Below are 18770 nucleotides of genomic sequence, written 5' to 3'. Positions count from 1 at the left end.
ATTAGAAAAGAATACCATATCCAGACAATGACTGTTCTGGTTAGATTCTAAATAGTTAAAATATTTTGCCTCACAACATTAACAGATAATGTCTCAAATCAATGCTTTTCTGGATATGTTGCCCGATGCTGAAAAATATTTTTGCCTCTTTTCTCCAGTGACCAATTTAAACCAATTAAGAACCACAGTCAGCCAGAATTTATGAACAAAACCTCATACTTGTCTGTGATCAAGTGAAATTCTTCTCTTTCTCCTTAAATTACAAGTACACATAATTTGAAAAATTTGAAGAAAGAAAAAAGCAATCATCACTCCACTTATTCCAAGAATCAATTTTTACTGTGGTGTGACCTTTCAGAATTTGTTTTTATGCGTCTGTGTCTTTGTAGATGGTTGCAATCAAGGTACCTATAATTCTATGTTTTGCTTTTTAATGTTGTAAGATGAACATTCACTTGTGTTTCTACATGGAACAGTAGTTTAATTGCTGCCTAATATTATTTAGAGAATCATGTTTATAATCATTTCTCTATTTTGACATTATTGATATCCTAATAATATCAGTATCTATTTTCAGCGGATTATAACAAAGCGGGAAATGACTTTATCACAAGATACTTTTAAGACTTATCATACCTATAATTGTGTCATACACATAACTACAGTGAATTTCACAAAAGTTACGGCCACTTATAATCTTAACAACCGTACCAGTACTGCAGGTTTACTATGATACTGGTTTGAGTGAAAATATTAAACAAAATCATTTTCTTTCTTACAAGATACTTCAGATTTGCTGCAGTTCACTCTCTTTTGCTATAACTAAATATGAGCGTTTGTTTCTGGTCTTTTTTTTTTGTTGTTATCCTTCTTCTAATGAATTTTCCTTTCATTTAGTGATTGGTACTTTATTATTTTTTTTGTAAAAATTTGATCTCTTCAGATAGTATAGATTTTAATTTATTTTAATTGATGACATAAATGTTGGCAAATCTGGCTTTATATCTTTTTTAGATTTTAATTTTTACTTAATTTTCATATATTCATATCTGTCAGTATTTCCCCTTGTGATTTCTTCTATTACTTTGAAAAGGAGAATGTTATTTTTCTATATATATCTGATATATATTCTAATTTATATTCAGTTGAAATAATTACAATGGTTATATTGAACCATTTAACCCTTTGGAGCTTATTTTTACTCGATACTGTAAAATATGAATTAGAAATAAATATTTTTAAAATAAATAATCTTACTTTATGCATCTTGTCTTCAGATGCTAGTTTGTATATAATTATTAATTCTTTTCTACTTATTACATATTTGTATGTCAACACTTCTATCCTCTTAGTTATTCATGCTTAAGATGTCCTGTTTATAGTTTTTTTGGCCAGTTTTCATTGATATGATTGCCCATGTGCTGTTCAGAATAAACTTAGGAATATTGTTGCTAAGTATTCTAAAACATAAGCCAAAAAATATTGTTTTTGAGATTTTTAATGTATTAAATCCATAAATTAACTTGGCAGAATAACATTTTAATATTTAGCTTTCTTTTATGTAACCGTGGTCTTTTTTCATTTAAAAAATCCTTTATGTTTTTCAATAAGGAGTACTATTTAATTCAATGTCATGATAAACCTGGAACATTCATCCTGTTGCTGGGATTATAAATGAATGGTTCCTCCTTCAACCTTCCCAAATCTGACTTGTGTGTCTCTTCTGGAAAGCTGGAGGCACCATCTGGTATCAGCCGTGAAATACAAATTGTATAATTTGGGTAAATCTACCTAATAGTCAAATGCTCTGATATTTGCATCTAATATTGACATTGCACAAAATAAAGATGGATGGTAAAATTCGCTTAGTGGTTTAAGCTAGGCTACAAAGGTTGCAAGGAGGAAGAGAAGATCCTCCTGGCATGGCTCCTGCGAAGGGAGCGCCCCTGGGTAGCAGGATACCTGTGGTTCAAGTGCAGACCCACACTGGCCCCTCTGGTCCCTGAGGTCCCACCTAGGAATGAAGGCTGTCAGATTCCCCCTCCTGCCATTGGGACCCAAGCACTGTGCTCAAGCTGGAAGCAGGGTCTGGTGAAGTTGAGCCAGATATCTCCTCCGTCTCTGGCCCCATTGCCTCAACTCTTGGCAGACAGATGACCCCCAGAGATCTTTAAACCTTGGTGCTGGGAAGTGCCTGGCATATGAATTGGGAGTTCATTAAAAGGCTTGTCCCAGCTGAGAGGCTAAGACTTGGCCTCTAACCTTGGCCAGCACTTGAGTGCCCTCATCCTAACCCTCCCAATCCTCACATCCAGGTCCTCACTGGGGCAGATGGCAGAAGCAGGGACTGGGGTGCTGGGTATGGCTGGGGGCATATGAGGGTGGGTGAACAGGTGGCTGAGAACCTGTCCCCAGAAGGTGATAGGGGCAGGACCATGTATGAGATGAGGCTAAAAACTTGGAGTACATGTTAACATCTTCCCATTGAAGTTTGCTTTACGAAACATAAATTCAGACATAAAATTATTTCAAGACAGTGACTGCAAAGCATTAAACCCCAAAGCAGGGGTTCTTTTGAGAGTAGGGCCTGGTACAACTGTACCGGTCACAAGTCCATTCAGCCACCTCTTTGTTTATAAGGTACACCCAGATACTTCTGACTCTCTTATACTCAAGACCCCACTCTTTAAATGTATTTGCTTTCTCCTGCCTATTTGAACCAAGCTTAAGGATAGAGTGCCTGTTTGTTGAATGAATGAATGAATGCAAGTATTTAGGGAAAAGCATACACATATTATAACATATATACAGACACATGAAAATCATCTATATTTTGCCATGCCTCTGATTCTCATTGTTTGCAAATAAAGTGTTTACTTCGTAAATATGGTTTTGGACCACTGAATTGTATTTTCCCTGAAAACGTGATCAAAGGACTGCATGTATTTGTTTAGTTGTGGGAACAATCAGGGCTGAAGTTAAGTGTGTTTTCCTAACATGTGGAAATTTCAGCAATATTAATGATTCTTTTCTAAGGATTTTCAAGCATATTATTTTCTTTTTCAAAAACATTTTACTGCTCCTTTTATAGTTTTTCTTTTCTTTATCCCCCCCAATGTTTGCTTTTATTTGGAAGACTATTAATGCTAAAGAATTGTCTAAGAGAACAATTAAAACTTTGAAATGAATTCTAATATTTTTCATTTTAAAGTTTTAAACACAGTCTCCTATAAGAATATCATATCTAAATTTAAAAATGTTCTGGAAAATAGTATTAATTTTCTTCTTGTTTGCTTTCAGAGTATCTTGATCACATTGGAAAGCTTGTTAGTTAAATTTGATTAAATAGCATGACTTAAAATATTATATGTTTTATTATCTGAGTATACCTTGTCAATACTTGGATATATTTTGATGTTAAAATGCCATTTTAGTGTTTGGTGTTAGGTAGTGTTCTAATTTCATTCTTCTACATGTAGCTGTCCAGTTTTCCCAGCACCACTTATTGAAGAGGCTGTCTTTTGTCCATTGTATGTTCTTGCCTCCTTTGTCGTAAATTAGGTGCCCATATGTGCAGGGGTTTATCTCTGGGCAGTGTATGCTGTACCACTGATTTGTATTTCTGTTTTTGTGCCAGTACCATACTGTCTTGATTACTGTAGCTTTGTGGTAAAGTTTGAAGTCTGGGAGTCTGATTCCTCCAGCTCCGTTTTTCTTTCTCAAGATTGCTGTGGCTATTTGGGGTCTTTTGTGTTTCCATATGAATTGTAAGATTTTTTGTTCTAATTCTGTGAAGAATGCCATTGATGGTTTGATAGGGATTGCATTGAATCTGTAGATTGCTTTGGGCAGTATAGTCATTTTCACAATATTGATTCTTCCAGTCCAAGAACATGGTATATTTCTCCATCTGTTTATGTCATCTTTGATTTCTTTCATCAGTGTTTTATAGTTTTCTGAGTACAAGTCTTTCACCTCCTTAGGCAGGTTTATTCCTAGGTATTTTATTCTTTTTGTTGCAGTGGTGAATGGGAGTGTTTCCTTAATTTTTCTTTCTGATTTTTCGTTGTTGGTGTATAGGAATGTCAGAGATTTCTGTACATTAATTTTGTATGCTGCAACCTTACCAGATTCATTGATTAGTTCTATTAGTTTTCTGGTGGCATCTTCAGGATTTTCTATGTATAGTATCATGTCACCTGCAAACGGTGACAGTTTTACTTCTTTTCCAAATTGTATTCCGTTTATTTCTTCTCTGATTGTCATGGCTAGGACTTCCAAAACTATGTTGAATAAGAGTGGCGAGAGCGGACATCCTGTCTTGTTCCTGATCCTAGTGGAAGTGCTTTCAGTTTTTCACTATTGAATATGATGCTTGCTGTGGGTTTGTCATTTATGGCCTTTATTATGTTGAGGTAGGTTCCCTTTATGCCCATTTTCTGGAGAGTTTTTATCATAAATGGTGTTGAATTTTGTCGAAAGCTTTTTCTGCATCTATTGAGATGATCATATGGTTTTTATTCTTCAATTTGTTAATATGGTGTATCACATTGATTGATTTGCTTATACTGAAGAATTCTTGCATCCCTGGGATAAACCCCACTTGATCATGGTGTATGATCCTTTTAATGTGCTGTTGGATTCTGTTTGCTAGTGTTTTGCTCAGGATTTTTGCATCTATGTTCATCAGTGATACTGGTCTATAATTTTCTTTTTTTGTGATATCTTTTTCTGGAGTTTATCTTAAACTCCAAATGGATTAAAGACTTAAATGTAAGACCAGACACTATAAAACTGTTAGAGGAAAACATAGGAAAAACACTCTTTGACATAAACCACAGCAAGATCATTTTTGACCCATCTCCTAGAGTAACAGAAATAAGAACAAAAATAAACAAATGGGACTTAATTAAACTTAAAAGCTTTTGCCCAGCAGAGGAAACCATAAAAAAGACAAAAAGACAACCCTCAGAATGGGAGAAAATATTTGCAAATGAAACAACAGACAAAGGATTAATCTCCAAAATATACAAACAGCTCATGGAGCTCAATATCAAAAAAACAAACAATCCAGTTAAAAAATGGGCGGAAGACCTATATAGACATTTCTCCAAAGAAGACATACAGATGGCCAAGAAACACATGAAAAGCTGCTCAACATCACTAAATATTAGAGAAATGCAAATCAAAACTACAATGACGTTATTACCTCATGCCGGTCAGAATGGCCATTATCAAAAACGCTAGAAACAATAAATGCTGGAAAGGGTGTGGTGAAAAGGGAACCCTCTTGCAGTGTTGGTGGGAATGTAAATTGATATAACCACTATGGAAAACAGTATGGAGGTTCCTTAAAAAACTAAAAATAGAAATACCATATGACCCAGCAATCCCACTACTGGGCATATACCCTGAGAAAACCTTAATTCAAAAATAGACATGCACCACAATGTTCACGGCAGCACTGTTTACAATAGCGAGGACATGGAACCAACCTAAATGTCCATCGACAGACGAATGGATAAAGAAGATGTGGCACATATATACAATGGAATATTAGTCATAAAAAGAAACGAAATTGAGTTATTTGTAGTGAGGTGGATGGACCTAGAGACTGTCACACAGAGTGACGTAAGTCAGAAAGAGAAAAACAAATACCGTATGCTAATACATATATATGGAATCTAAAAAAAACGAATGGTACTGATGAACCTAGTTGCAGGGCAGGAATAAAGAGGTAGACATAGAGAATGGAATTCTTGACATGGGGTGGGAGGGCGAAGCTGGGGCGAAGTGAGAGTAGCATCGACATATATACACTACCGAATGTAAAATAGTTGGCTGGTGGGAAGCAGCAGCAGAGCACAGGGAGATGGGCTCGGTGCTTCGCGATGACCTAGAGGGGTGGGATAGGGAGGATGGGAGGGGGAGGCTCAAGAGGGAGGGGATATGGGGACATGTGTATGCATATGGCTGATTTGCTTTGTTTTGTAACAGAAACTAACACAGTATGGTGAAGCAGTTGTACTCCAATAAAGATGTATTTAAAAAAGAATTTGTTATCTTGGAGTTTTCATTTTCAGATCCGTATAATCAGCAACATCTTTGCTCAAAAAACAAAAAATGCCATTTTTAGTATTACAGGTGAAACTGAGCGTCTGAATTTTGTTGGCCATTAAAAATCCCACGGCTGTTGTTGTAAGAATGCTTGCTGGAGCCCTGGCCAAAGTCCAGTCTAAGCAATAACATCCTACTCAGTATACCTCACAGTCCTGTGAGGACTGTCAATTATTAAGGCATTCTTCTTTGCTTCCTCCTCTAAACAGCTGTGAAACATTACGGAATTCATGTTCATGACTTTTTCTATATCCTGTTCAGTCCAAGTGAAATGAGCCTTTCATTATACATATATTATCTGCAGTGTTGCTAAGTGCATACGTTTAAGGTTATACAACTCACTGTTAAATGAATAATCTTTTTGGAAATTAAATCAGAATGCTATGTAATCAGTATTAGATAACATGCTGTACATGAATTCATCTTTGACTCAGATTTTATAAAACACACCAAGTACATCACTTCGTGTCAAAATAATCATTAAGGGCCTTTAAGTGGTCTTGAAAATTACCTCTTCTAATGTGAGTAGGCATGTGCTCAATTAAATGAGGCCTGAAATATACTTGGCATTGGCTCAGCTCAAAGTCAGGAAACAGTTTTGTTTTTGTGGTTTAGATGCAAATCATTTAAAAATGGTGCTGGACAGCAACATTATAATTAAGTGAGGAGAGAGAAATCTGGAAAGAGTGTATCGTAGATTCAACTGAAAACAGTGAAAGTAAATATAGTTATTAATCTGATTTTCTGTACCATCCCAAGGCAAGAAACATAATTTATTAATTTTCATGTAAACAATATTAATATTTTGAATATGTATATATTTATATTAGCAACTTTGCACATAGAAGACATCATTGATTTGTGTAAAATTATTGACTAACAGTGGAATTTTTACAAAGTGGAATGTGTTGAGATCCAGCTCATGGAAGGCGTTTTGAATAGGCCATATCACAGTGCCTGGAATTTCTTTGCTCTGACGTCACCCTCTGTGTCCAGTGTTCTCTTCAAGTGCCGTACCACATCTTCTCCCTGATACCTTCACTGTATATTTCCCTAGAGCTTGGGGGTCTTTCTCTGGACACTGAAGAAATTTGCTGTCCCTCTGTATCTATATCACTTGTGCTTCTCTGATGCTAGATTAAACTGTTTAATTTTTCATACCTTGCTGTTTTTTTAAGTTTTCAACTATATTTAAATTTCCATTATGGCAAGCCCTGTGATTTATATATTTCTTTTGTTCTTTTACAGTGCTTTGCAAATATTAATTTATAATGCAGCTTAGGGGTTTTCATTTTAACTTTTCACATATTTATGTATAACTATAAATATAAAGCCAAGAACTACATAATTTTTTTCAAAAAAGCAAGGAAATTGTGAACATCGTTATCAAATCATTCACAGACAGTATTGAGACCCCAGCAAGCAGCAGTAAATATTCCTCTTATTATCAAGGAGCCACTTTGAGTGAAGAAAAACTATAAGGATCAGAAATCTGTTAGTAGAAAGGAAAAAGGAAGTGAGGAACTGGATATCGATCTTGCCAAGTGAAGCAGTGAAAGAAAATATTACACTGTGAACTTCTTTCCACTATTTTCTCAAATTCAATCCAGCAACTCGGGTTAAGAGAACAATGGCTGAGATGTTGGAAATAAATCCAACCCATCTGATAAATCCCTAGGAAACAGGAAATAACACAATTAATGAGAAGAGGAAAGGCTTTTTTAAGAGTCTCAGACAGTTATTTTTTTAAATCAAAAGTAGTCTTCTGAAGCGTGACATACTCCTTATATTTTTAATAACATGTTACCTTAATGTTCTTTTGCTTTTTAAGGTAAGCTGTATGTGGAAAATTGTATCTATTGATTATCTGCATCAAGAACTTGATTAAAGAGCAAAACATTTGGTTAAAAGAGTAAACTGAAGACTTGCTCAGTTGACTGGTCAGTGTCATCATGCTGATCATGTAGCGTGGTCTTAGCTATAGCGTGGAGGCTCCATGGTAAAATGAAAAGAGCACAAAATAAAGGGTCTGAAGGCCTGGGCTTAACCTTTATTCTTTTTTTTCCCTTCTCTCCCTTCTTCACGTCTTCAGACATTTACTGAGACTCCATTATAGGTACACTGAGACAATTCATCTCCTTGGGCTGACAGTCAAGTGAGGGAGACAAAAAAGCAATGGCAGCCATAGTATTATCTGGTAGATGCCATCATGTCGCAGGCACACAGTATTGTGGTAGCCTTCAAAGGGACTGGCTGGCTTTGGCTTATCATCCAACCTTCAGTTTTTTTGTATAATTGTATGTATTTTAACTTCTTCATGAGGTTGTCGTGAAGCTCAAAGGAAGCCACTATCTGTTACAAAGTATTGTGAATTGTACTTGCAAATATCGATAGTTATAGGTAATAGTAATTTGATAAAATACAGGGCTGTCGTGAAAACTTGATATATAGAATTTAAAAAGAAATTAGTTTTAATAAAGAACGTTTTTGTTTTCTCTAATATGGAATCCTAAATTTTCATTTCCTTTTTGAAATCCCCATGGTTCATTCTGAAAAAAATTTTTTTCTATGTTAATTAGTACTCCCACACTACCTTTTCCATACTTCTCTTTATGCATTTATTGTATTGTACTGTAATTACATATTAGTTTTATTTTCTCCACTAGATCCATCAGGACTTTGAAGGCAGGGTTCATGTTTGGTCGTCCTTATGCTACCGGTGGCAACCATATATAGTTCATGATCAATGTGTGTTTGTTAAAAAGATTAGAGAAGGAATTTTCTAGTGAGGTTTCTTTGTGTTTTTAGTTATAATACCTACTAGGCAAGAGAGATAATTTTCTTTGTTCTATTAAAGGTAATATCCAGGCATGTGACAATAAAGAATTCTAGATATTGTGTGCATCGAATTAGGCACTCCTAACATGGCCTGTCTTGCCTATGGTCCAGAGGAAAGAAGAAAGTTAATAGTGATGTAATCATTGACAGAATGGAGATCTTGGAAAAGAGGAAATGTTAGTGAGGTGTGGAGGTTGCTCAGTGTAGAAAATATTTCTAGATATCTTAACCTCTTTCTTCACTACCAAAATCTTTCAGGGTCATCTTCTCTGAACCTCAAGTTTTCTTGTCTGTAGATAAGAGAATTGAACCAAATGATCTTTAATGCCCCATCTAGCTTGAGGATTCTGTTTGGAGATTGATGGTTGAATAAAATAGGATATTGTCCCTGCATTCTGTTAAATGTTATTCACCTTCATTCTTCCCATGTCTTTATTATACAGACATCAAACAACATTAAAGCATATTGAAGAAAAGGCAAAACATTCAAGAAGATAGGACTTGAATCAGGCTTTAAAGAATAAGAGGTGTATGGGCAGATGGCCATGGACATGGTGATGGCCATGGATGAGGAAGAGCAGTAGCTTCATGCTAAGGGGTGTGACGAAGTTGGAAGATTAGATAAATAGAAGAGAGGGCCTGAAATGCCTTGGAGGGTTCCCATTTAATTTTATAAGCAATAGAGGACCATGTTCAGGAAGGAAGAGAAGGCAAAGTTGTACCTGTTGAATGTCATCAAAGGCTTGACAGGGGATGAAACCAACGTGAGAAAAAAGGAAGAGAAGAGGAAATTGCTCATGACACAGCTGGCATAAGGCTCTGTTAAATGAAGAGAAAGACTGGAATGGACACAAGTCCTGAGAGGGAGGAGGGCTGATTTTCCCAAATGGTTATATCATTCAATTCAAAAGAGTTTGAAAAGATGCTTACACCTGGAGGGATGTGGCAGCTCAGTGGGCCTTTACCTCTCCTGAGTATTGCTCATAACTGATAGAAGTTTTACCTCAGCTGTCCAGTGTGATTTGCAAAAATGTACATTAATGAGCTTCAGGAGATATTTCCTATCTTTGTTGAAAACAGGTGGATATTTGAATCTCTCAATAACTAAATGAAGGCGAATCAGTCCTCCTATTTTAATAGCATCCCTTAATCTCCACTATTGAAGAACAGACATATATCAGGGTTATTTTAAAAATTATTATTATAGGGAATGTTCTGGCATGTCTGTACTTTTTATTTTCATATAATTAATTTTTTTTTCTAGTGTTCTTTGTATTTCTTTCTACTTCTTGAGTTTTGAATTCTAGAATTACTTCAGTATTATACCATGGAGGAACATAGAAACTTGGCTTGACAGTGCTGCTGACAATTTATATGTCAGGGTGTAACTGCCTAGCATATTCTTTGCTGTTTTGCATTCCTTTGCAAAGTATGCCTTTGTTTAATCTTGAGGGAGTGGGCTTCTCCGATTTTCCATATACTCAGGACATGACTTTTACACAGCCAGTGACTGTTCTGCTCTGTATAGAATGCAGATGTTTGCATTTTCACACAGTTTCTTCAATCGCCTCTCCATTCCTTTTGCATACTGCAAGGTGTCTAATCTGGTGAAGGATGGTGACATTTTTTTCATGTAATTTCTAAGAAAAATTACATGCCTTATGACAGGCATATCGTGCTTCCTTTCCAATTTACCTCATTTATTTCTAAAATTCTAAAAGTCTGTTTTTATATCACATTTAGCACATTATAGAAGGCCTGGCTAATTAATTATTAGCCTTTGAAGTTGTAAAGTCCTTTTCTAGCAGTAAGCATTTGAAGCTAGATAATGTCTTATAAAAACTAAATGTTAAGTACTTTTATAATTTTGTATTGTTATCTTCATTAGATAAAATAGAAAAATTTTCATCCACCCTGGGAACTTAAGGTGATATGTCTGTACACATGATACTTGGATGAATTTTAATACTATTACTTAAATATATGAATGTTTCCTGGGGGAAGTAATTGATACCTGTAAAGGCCAGTTTCTGCTTTTCTATTTTAAAGGTTGATTTTCTGTTTTTAGAAAATGGTCTTGGCACATTAAAATGTTTATTATAAACCTGCTGTATATATCTATGTATATGTATATCTTTCTCACTATTGTTCTATCAATCAATCAATCAATTTAACCCACACTGGTATCTGGGCTCTTTCTCTTCACCTGACTTAGATCTTGGTGTTCTAAGGAATGCAATGGTCCCCTCACCTGTTTCCACTTGAAACAATGGTTTGTGCAGCACATTAAGGCAGTTATGAGGGTGTCAGTGACCCCAAAGATGATTATGGTGGTCAAAGCCAGCTTAGGAGAATGGTGATAGTGATCGACAGCAGTACCAGCCATGGTGAAGGAAGTGATAGGGACTGTTTTCTGAACTTTTAATATCCTCATATCTGTGCTTCTACAAGTTCTTAAAAACCCTGTGGGATAGACAGGGAAGGGTCATTTGTTTTCTTTTTGTTTAGTATTAAATTTTTTATTTGCAGACAAATTTACAATTTATAGTTGAGAAAGAAGAATTAAAAGATGGATAAGTGATTCATTTAGACTTCAACAACAAAGTAGGTGCCCAATTAATATCACTCACTGGTGAGAGTAAAAAGAGACTGAAACTGGGGTCTCCTGACTCTTTGTCCTGTGACCTTTTTACTATCTCTGCATTTTCTGAGGCTAAAAATCCACTTTTTAAGGTATGCATAATTTACAGCAAATTTTAAGGTATTCTTTGGTTGCTATAAATTGAGAAGTGGTCTTTGTTGTTTTGCTGACTATTTCTAATTGTTAAATAACCATGTAGTGCATAGTGAAAAGACATTTGCAGACATAGTACATTAAAGTATTTAACGCTATTGATCACTATTTTTGACCTATGTCATTTTTATCTCCACAGAAATTGGCCCAGTAACAGTTACCACAGATCCCAAGAAATTTCAGTATGAACTCAGAGAACTCTACGTTCAGGTGAGTTCTTGCATTCAATTTTATTTCTTTTAAGGGAAAGGAAAATAATGAACTTCTGGCTGATTTTCTTTAGTTTTAAGTCTGAAAGCAGCGGTTATTGGTTTTTAAATTCTAATACCACTTTTTCTGACTTAATTTGAATGACAGATATGGTAGTGGGATAGATTGGGTTCAAAATATCACCTTCATTTATGCATTGTCTATGGCCGCTTCCATGCAACAGTGGCAGAATTCCATAGTTGTGACAGACTGGCCCACAAAGCCTGAAGTGTTTACTGTATGATGCTTTAGAGAAAAAGTTTACTGACTCTTGTTCCAGATGACTCCTTTCCCTGAGAATCATAAGGAGCAGTTAATTCTTTCCCTGTAATAGTAGTGGTATAATTATGGTAATTTTGATATTCTTTGCTATAAGTCATCTTTACAAAATTTTTGACTGTAAGTATAATTTTGTTAGTAGAGAAGATGAATAATTGGTTTAAATGTTATTCTGAAAACAGGACTTGGAGATAGGGTTGATATGCACCATCTCCTCATTGCTGCTTTGAGGTCATTATTCCCAAATCCATTAGTCAAAAAAGAATTGCTTCTTTGAGGCTGTTTTACTGTCCTATCCTCCATGGATGGTCTCTGCTGCAATCACCTACAGATCTTTTGGCCAATCCTCATCATTCATTTAAGCTATTGATACCTGAATCATTGGCTGCCTTTCCCCTTTCGGGCTGCCGTCATTCCGGTGCACTTCAGCATTGATGGGGATGACCTGTCAGAACCTTCTCCTCTCAGTTCTTTGACGTGCTATTTGTCTTCAATGACCTTTTCAGTACTCCATCTCAGTCTTCTATTCTCACACACACCCTCTGGATCTTATGATCACCCCAATCTGTTCCGTCTCTCAGATCACTAATTCAAGCAGGTCCACAAGCTTGTTTTTGCAGCTATTTACACTACAACTACTCCTTCACCCTCATCAAGCACTCTAGTCCATTGACCCCTATCCTGTCTCCAAGGCCATCAGATCTTTCCTTTTTCACTTTCTTCCCATCTAGCTCAGAGCTCTGTCATTTCAAAAACACTCCTTTTTCTTTCTTGTCCATTGCTTTTCTGTTCAAAAGGCAAAACCTCATCCCTGAATGACTGCAGTTATGTCCACCGATGGCCAAGTGCTGTTGAAACCTCACAACATGGCAGGTTGCTTCCACTGTAAATACATAACCACCTATTTTCACTGGACTCTTAGTACTTCCATGATCTTACTATGTTTCTTTGGTCAATTATATCTCCCATTCCTCTCAATGACAGTTGCAAATCTTATCTATTCTTCTTGAACCTCTATCCCATTACCCTTTTACTACTGGCTATTTCAGCTAATGATCTAGTCTGAGCAAGCTGTCTCACTTACTGTTTCACACACAGGCATATATAAATGGAAGCCCTCTGCTTCCTCATACCTAGCATGTAATCCATCTACGTCTGGTATCTATCCCATCCTCATTCCCTACTTAATCACAACTCCTTGGCTTTCTCAGGATCTTAACCTATCAAACTGTATTTTTCTTCTTTTTTCAACTGCTTAAGGGTTCCCATTTACTTTTAAATATGTTTCAGTCTCCCCCCAAAACAAACGGATCCCAACAAATCAAACCATTATAAGCAAAACAAAATAAACAACAAATCTCTGTTTTTCTCACATCCTCTTACAAATAACTTATCTCTCTCAGTTCCTTCAGTGTCAAGAATATTGTCTGTATTGACCGCCATCTTTTCTTCACATCCCTTCCCCATCTACTCCTCAGTCTGTTTCGATCTAGTTGCCACACCCCTGCTCTGTCAAAGTAGCTCTAGTTGGTGATATATGATTTGTATTTTGCTAAATGCAGCGGTAGCATTTCACTTGTCAGCATATTAGATTAACATCTGTGTAATTCTCGGCAATACTGGCCCCTCCCTTCTTCTTGAGACGTTCTCTTACCTTACGTGTGCTCTCATTTTGTTTCCCACTTTTCCTCAGCTTCCTAGGCAGCTCATTTCTGTCCAATTGACCATTAAATGTTTAGGATCCTAGGAGGTTTTGAAAGTGGCCCTATATTTTCTCTCATTTTTATTTCTTCTCTTTAGGGGAAATCGTCCATACCCACATAAATATGTTTCTAGCCTAGGCCTCTCCTCTGAGAAATAGACCCTTATGTCAGGCTCTTGGATGTCTCAGTGGCCCTCCAAAGTGAAACTCACAAATGTTCTCTTTCCACTGCCCCAAATCTGGTCCTAAATCCTTGCTCTTTGTTCTGTATTTGTTATCTTTGTGAATGATGCCTACAATATTCTGGTTATACTACCAAAGATCTGAGTTATCCTTACTATATCCATTCCCTGCCTCTCTCCCCCCTCCCCACCCCAATATACAAACTATAAATCAAGTCTTGGTTTTTAAGTTTCTAAATAATTTTGATATCAATTGACTTTTCTCCTTTTCTATTGGCACTGTCCTAGTCCCAGTTACTGTATCTTTAGGCTAAATTAATGCAAAAAAGCTTCTAAGTGATTTTCCTGCATTTACTCTTCTTTTTATTTTTCCAGGCCTTTCTCTACTCTGACAGGCAGACAAAATAATTTCAAAATACATCTCTGAACATTTCTCCCTAATACCCAGTCCACTCACCTCCTACCCCCATCTCATCAAAGTCTTCCCAAGTTCATGAGTGACCTGAGCCTGTCAACCTAGAGCCCTTCCTAGAGCCGCTCTCTCCCTTGGACCCTGAGCTCTGCCACAGGGGCCTTGCATAGAGCCTCCTCCTGTCTGTATCCCCACCTGTCTCCCCACAGGACCTTTGCACATGCTGTTCTCCTTGCATAGGAAGTTCTTGTTCTTCATCCTGCCCTCACGTCCATGCTCCTTTAACCTAGTTTAAAATCCTATATTCAAAATCTCATCTGGAATACCAGTTCCTCAGAAAATCCCGCCCTATCCTCCAGGCTCGGTCATATCTCACTGCCTCTCTCCGTCACAAACTAGTTGGCGTTTCACAGTGAAGAACTATGTCTGATTTAGCTCATCAGTGAATCCCTTAGTAAAATGCCTGGCATATAGAATGTGCTGAATTTTTGATGAATGCAAGAATGAATGAACAAACGAACAAACGAACCATTATGTACAAATTAACGGAGTCCAAATTAGAGTTTGAAGTTTAATACTTTATTGGTTCACTGTAGGGTGCATGACTTGATTTGGAACTATATACGGTATGAGCATAATTGGGGCATAGGATGAAAAAACTCAAAAGTTTGGCATTCCAAATATGTATTCCATCGTGATTCTTTTATTGTGACTGTCTTTATTTTTAAATTGCATACTAAATTGAATTATGTTTCATAAATATCTAAATAGGTATATATAGTTATCCCTTGACTGTTTTTCTCTTTTATTCAATTTCTTCTGATAATCTTTTTTATTAATCCTCCATTTCCTTTCTCTTATACCATGTCATTCTTTTTCAGTCATTATCTTGATACTTACTGACAATTTACTTTTCTATCCCTTGATATAGCAACTTCTTTGCCGCTTTGGATGTCCACATTCTTTGAAAAAAAATTTTACAGAAAAATTTCTATCCTGTACATGGATCATAGGAACTAGAAATTGTACTGCCCTGATTGTTTAAACTTTTTATGTTCTGGTATTTTATCATGAGCTCCTGAGGGCAAGAGCCTCGTAGCTCTCATTGAGCCTCTGGTCCACTGTGGGATGAACAAGTGTCTGCAGTAGAGTGGACTTAAATAGCTATAAATGAATGTCATACATGGGTGGCTTCTTTTAAAAATGTATATTTAACAGTTAAACTATATCAGGTATAATACAAACTTTACTTGGATGGTACAAAAGATACTTAAAAACCTAATCATCAGTTTTCATTATATAAAGATTCAGAAGGGCCAAGTAATGGAGATTTCTAGCTGATAGAATGTTAGGAAGAGATTTACTGTATTCATTTTTTTTCTCTTCAAAAAAGAATTCAGCTGGGATATATTCTTGGAAATCTGGCCAGAATGAAAATGCCTACATTCTCAATGAGACCTGGCGCTGGCATTTCCTGATTTCCTGCCTCTCCCCTTCTTTTGTTCTGACGGATCTTCAGGGAGTACCCTTATCCTCCTTGCTCCATTTGTCTCCAGGGTGAAGGCTTGTGATTCTTAATCATACTCCATTGATTCTCTCCCCAGCCAATATCTGGAATTGAACTTGATACAGACACTCTATAGGGTCATATGACATCTCTGTTCAAGAAAATAATCTTTCTTTCTCCCCTGGAATGAAAGCTCGTGTCCATTTCTCTGGAGATTTCCTCTGTACTGGCTGCATCTTATGGAATTCATTTTTGAATTGTCTTGGGATCCAAGGGGATGCTTAATTAGAACAACCAGCCAGGGAAGAAATCAAATATTTACTTTTTCTCTTCATTCAAAATCGGGCATTGTTATAGGCATTGGGAATACCAAGGAAGTGTTTTTACTTTCAAAGTTTCTAGTGAATTATTCCTTTTTTAATCAATGGCAAAAAATGTCACCAAGTAAGGGTCAAATATGACAAGACACTAGGCTACATTATCGCTTAACATCTAACCTAAAGAATATATTTTGTTTTCTCTTCAGTGTTTCGTAGAGAATATTTTATTTCATAAATAAATAAATTTATTTCATAAATCACTCTGTGAAACTAAAATTTACAAATTTCATAAAATTTTAGAATAATACTAAATTCTTCAGTTGCCCTTCTACCATTTTTAGTAACTCCTCCCAAATCACTGATATAAAGAGCAACAAGGATTGCTATCTTATTAAAATTAACTTGGATTTCCTAAAAAAGAAAACTTTAAAAATATTCCTTTCATACTTTAATCGTTTTGAAAACAAGAAAAGTAAATTCAGTTCAAGTAAATTAAATAATTGCCCATTAACTTTTTACTAGGTTCAGCTATTTTTCCTGTAGAGATATGGAATTAACTTGAGGAAAAGCAATTTAAAAATTTCCAAGAAAAACGTAACAAAAATCGCTAAACTTAAATCATTAAATTTATAACATTAATTTCATTTTCCTTCATCTTCTTTCATCTGGAATGCAGAGAAGTAACTTGAAAAGTATCTGAGCTTTCTCTCTGGGGAAAAGAAGGGAAGACAAATGACAGCAATGGTATTCAAATCACACAGAGCTTTGGGAATTAATATCCTTGTGAATGTGCAGTGCGAAGTCCTGCCTCAGGTCACAGTCTTTATAAGAAACTATAAAGCTTGTTGATTTTTAGAAAATGGTATTGGCAATGATATGCTTTCAAGCCTTTTATCCAAACATTTTAAAGAACAAAAAGCATATTAGTCAAACATTTGAAGTGTAGAGAAGGAAGATATTTCTACAGTAATGGAATTATAATTTTTTCATATAGATGGTTGATCCCCAGACCTGAAAAATTTCACACATAATTTAGTTTTTCTTTGAGAAGTGTTTTGATAAAATTGACCTTAATGAAAGCAAGAATAAGAGTAAAAATATGTAGAACAGCATCATGACATAGCAACAAGATAGAGTTATGAAGATTAGGGTAAGGTCCAATTATTGTCATTCTTTAACTGAAACAGGAGAATAAATAGGCAAACTGATGTTAAGGGGAAAAAATGTTCTGCTGTAGTATAAGAACAGTTGATGTTAGAATTAACTGCCAACAGAGAATATGAAAAACTGTGGCCAGATAGGCAAAGACTGTTAAAACAGAGGATAATGTTGATTTATGATATCAGTTCAGTATACATTTTATTTAATTTCAAGTATTCTAAATCATGCTACTGTGCAAAAGTGTCCTTTTTATTTCTATATTTATAGAAGTTCTATATGAATTTAAAAAACAAAACTGATATATAACCAAAAAAATTAAGAAAGTAAAATTGACTAGGACAAGAAAAGGGAAAGGATTATATGTTAGGATAAATATAATGTAGAGCTATAAGAGATGTGATTTTCATGTTTGGTATTGGACATGATTCAACTGAAGAAAGCAGTTTTCATTTCCATTTAAGTTTTCTTAATATGCATTTGACTTACAAATATGCATTTAACTTACAAATGCATATATATCAGCATATACATATACACACTTTTACAGGAGGAATGGCATGTATTTAATTTAGGGAAGAAAGTGAGATAGAGTCCAATACATACAACTCATAATGCGTGTGAAAGCTACAAGAATAGTAGAACCAGCATCTGACCCAAAATAAGGACTTGATAGATGTTAGCTATTGTTACTGCTATTACTACTACTATCTCTAGGACTCCGAGGTTCTTTTAGCAGAAATAATCACCAAATAATTATACCATAAATGGACAACTATGGAACTTGTGCCTTGTGAAAGATTTTGCATGTATTTTAAAGTCATCCTCTCATTTCAAACCTACACAAATATTAATCTTCCTTTTTGCAAATGAGGAGACTCAAGCTTTGAGATCTTAGGTAACATCTTCCTCAGGCCACCAAACTGGCAAGGAGCAAGGCTAGTCTCAAAAGTGGAGGTATTTAATGTCAAAGCCAGTGTCCTTTTTCACTTGGCTACTTTTCTTCTAAAGAGTGGTTTAAGTAACCTTATTAAGCTAATCAAATTAACGTTTATTTATATAATTTCTCTTTGTATTTTACTTCAAAGTAGGAAAGTAGAGAATTAAAGACAGATGTAGGTCTAGGGCTGGTCTCATCCTCCACGAAACAAATTTATTTCTTAAAGATTTCGACTTCCTCTTCTACCTCCAGTCGCTTTGGGTTATCGGCTC

General features: G+C 35.7%; 1 protein-coding gene across 1 annotated transcript in view; it reads left to right on the top strand.

Moving 5' to 3' along the window:
- The window catches only part of HMCN1 (hemicentin 1), a 522545-nt gene that overhangs the window by 95283 nt on the left and 408492 nt on the right, over window positions 1–18770 (top strand). The window contains exon 2 of the mRNA XM_033853373.2: window positions 11889–11959. Coding sequence (XP_033709264.1) covers window positions 11889–11959 — 71 coding nt within the window. The remainder of the gene's footprint in view (window positions 1–11888; window positions 11960–18770) is intronic.

This window comes from Tursiops truncatus, chromosome 1 (genome assembly GCF_011762595.2).
Source record: "Tursiops truncatus isolate mTurTru1 chromosome 1, mTurTru1.mat.Y, whole genome shotgun sequence".
In the NCBI taxonomy this organism is placed as follows: domain Eukaryota; kingdom Metazoa; phylum Chordata; class Mammalia; order Artiodactyla; family Delphinidae; genus Tursiops; species Tursiops truncatus.
Note: the sequence above shows the minus strand (reverse complement) of the source record. Positions and strands in the feature narration are given on the sequence as shown.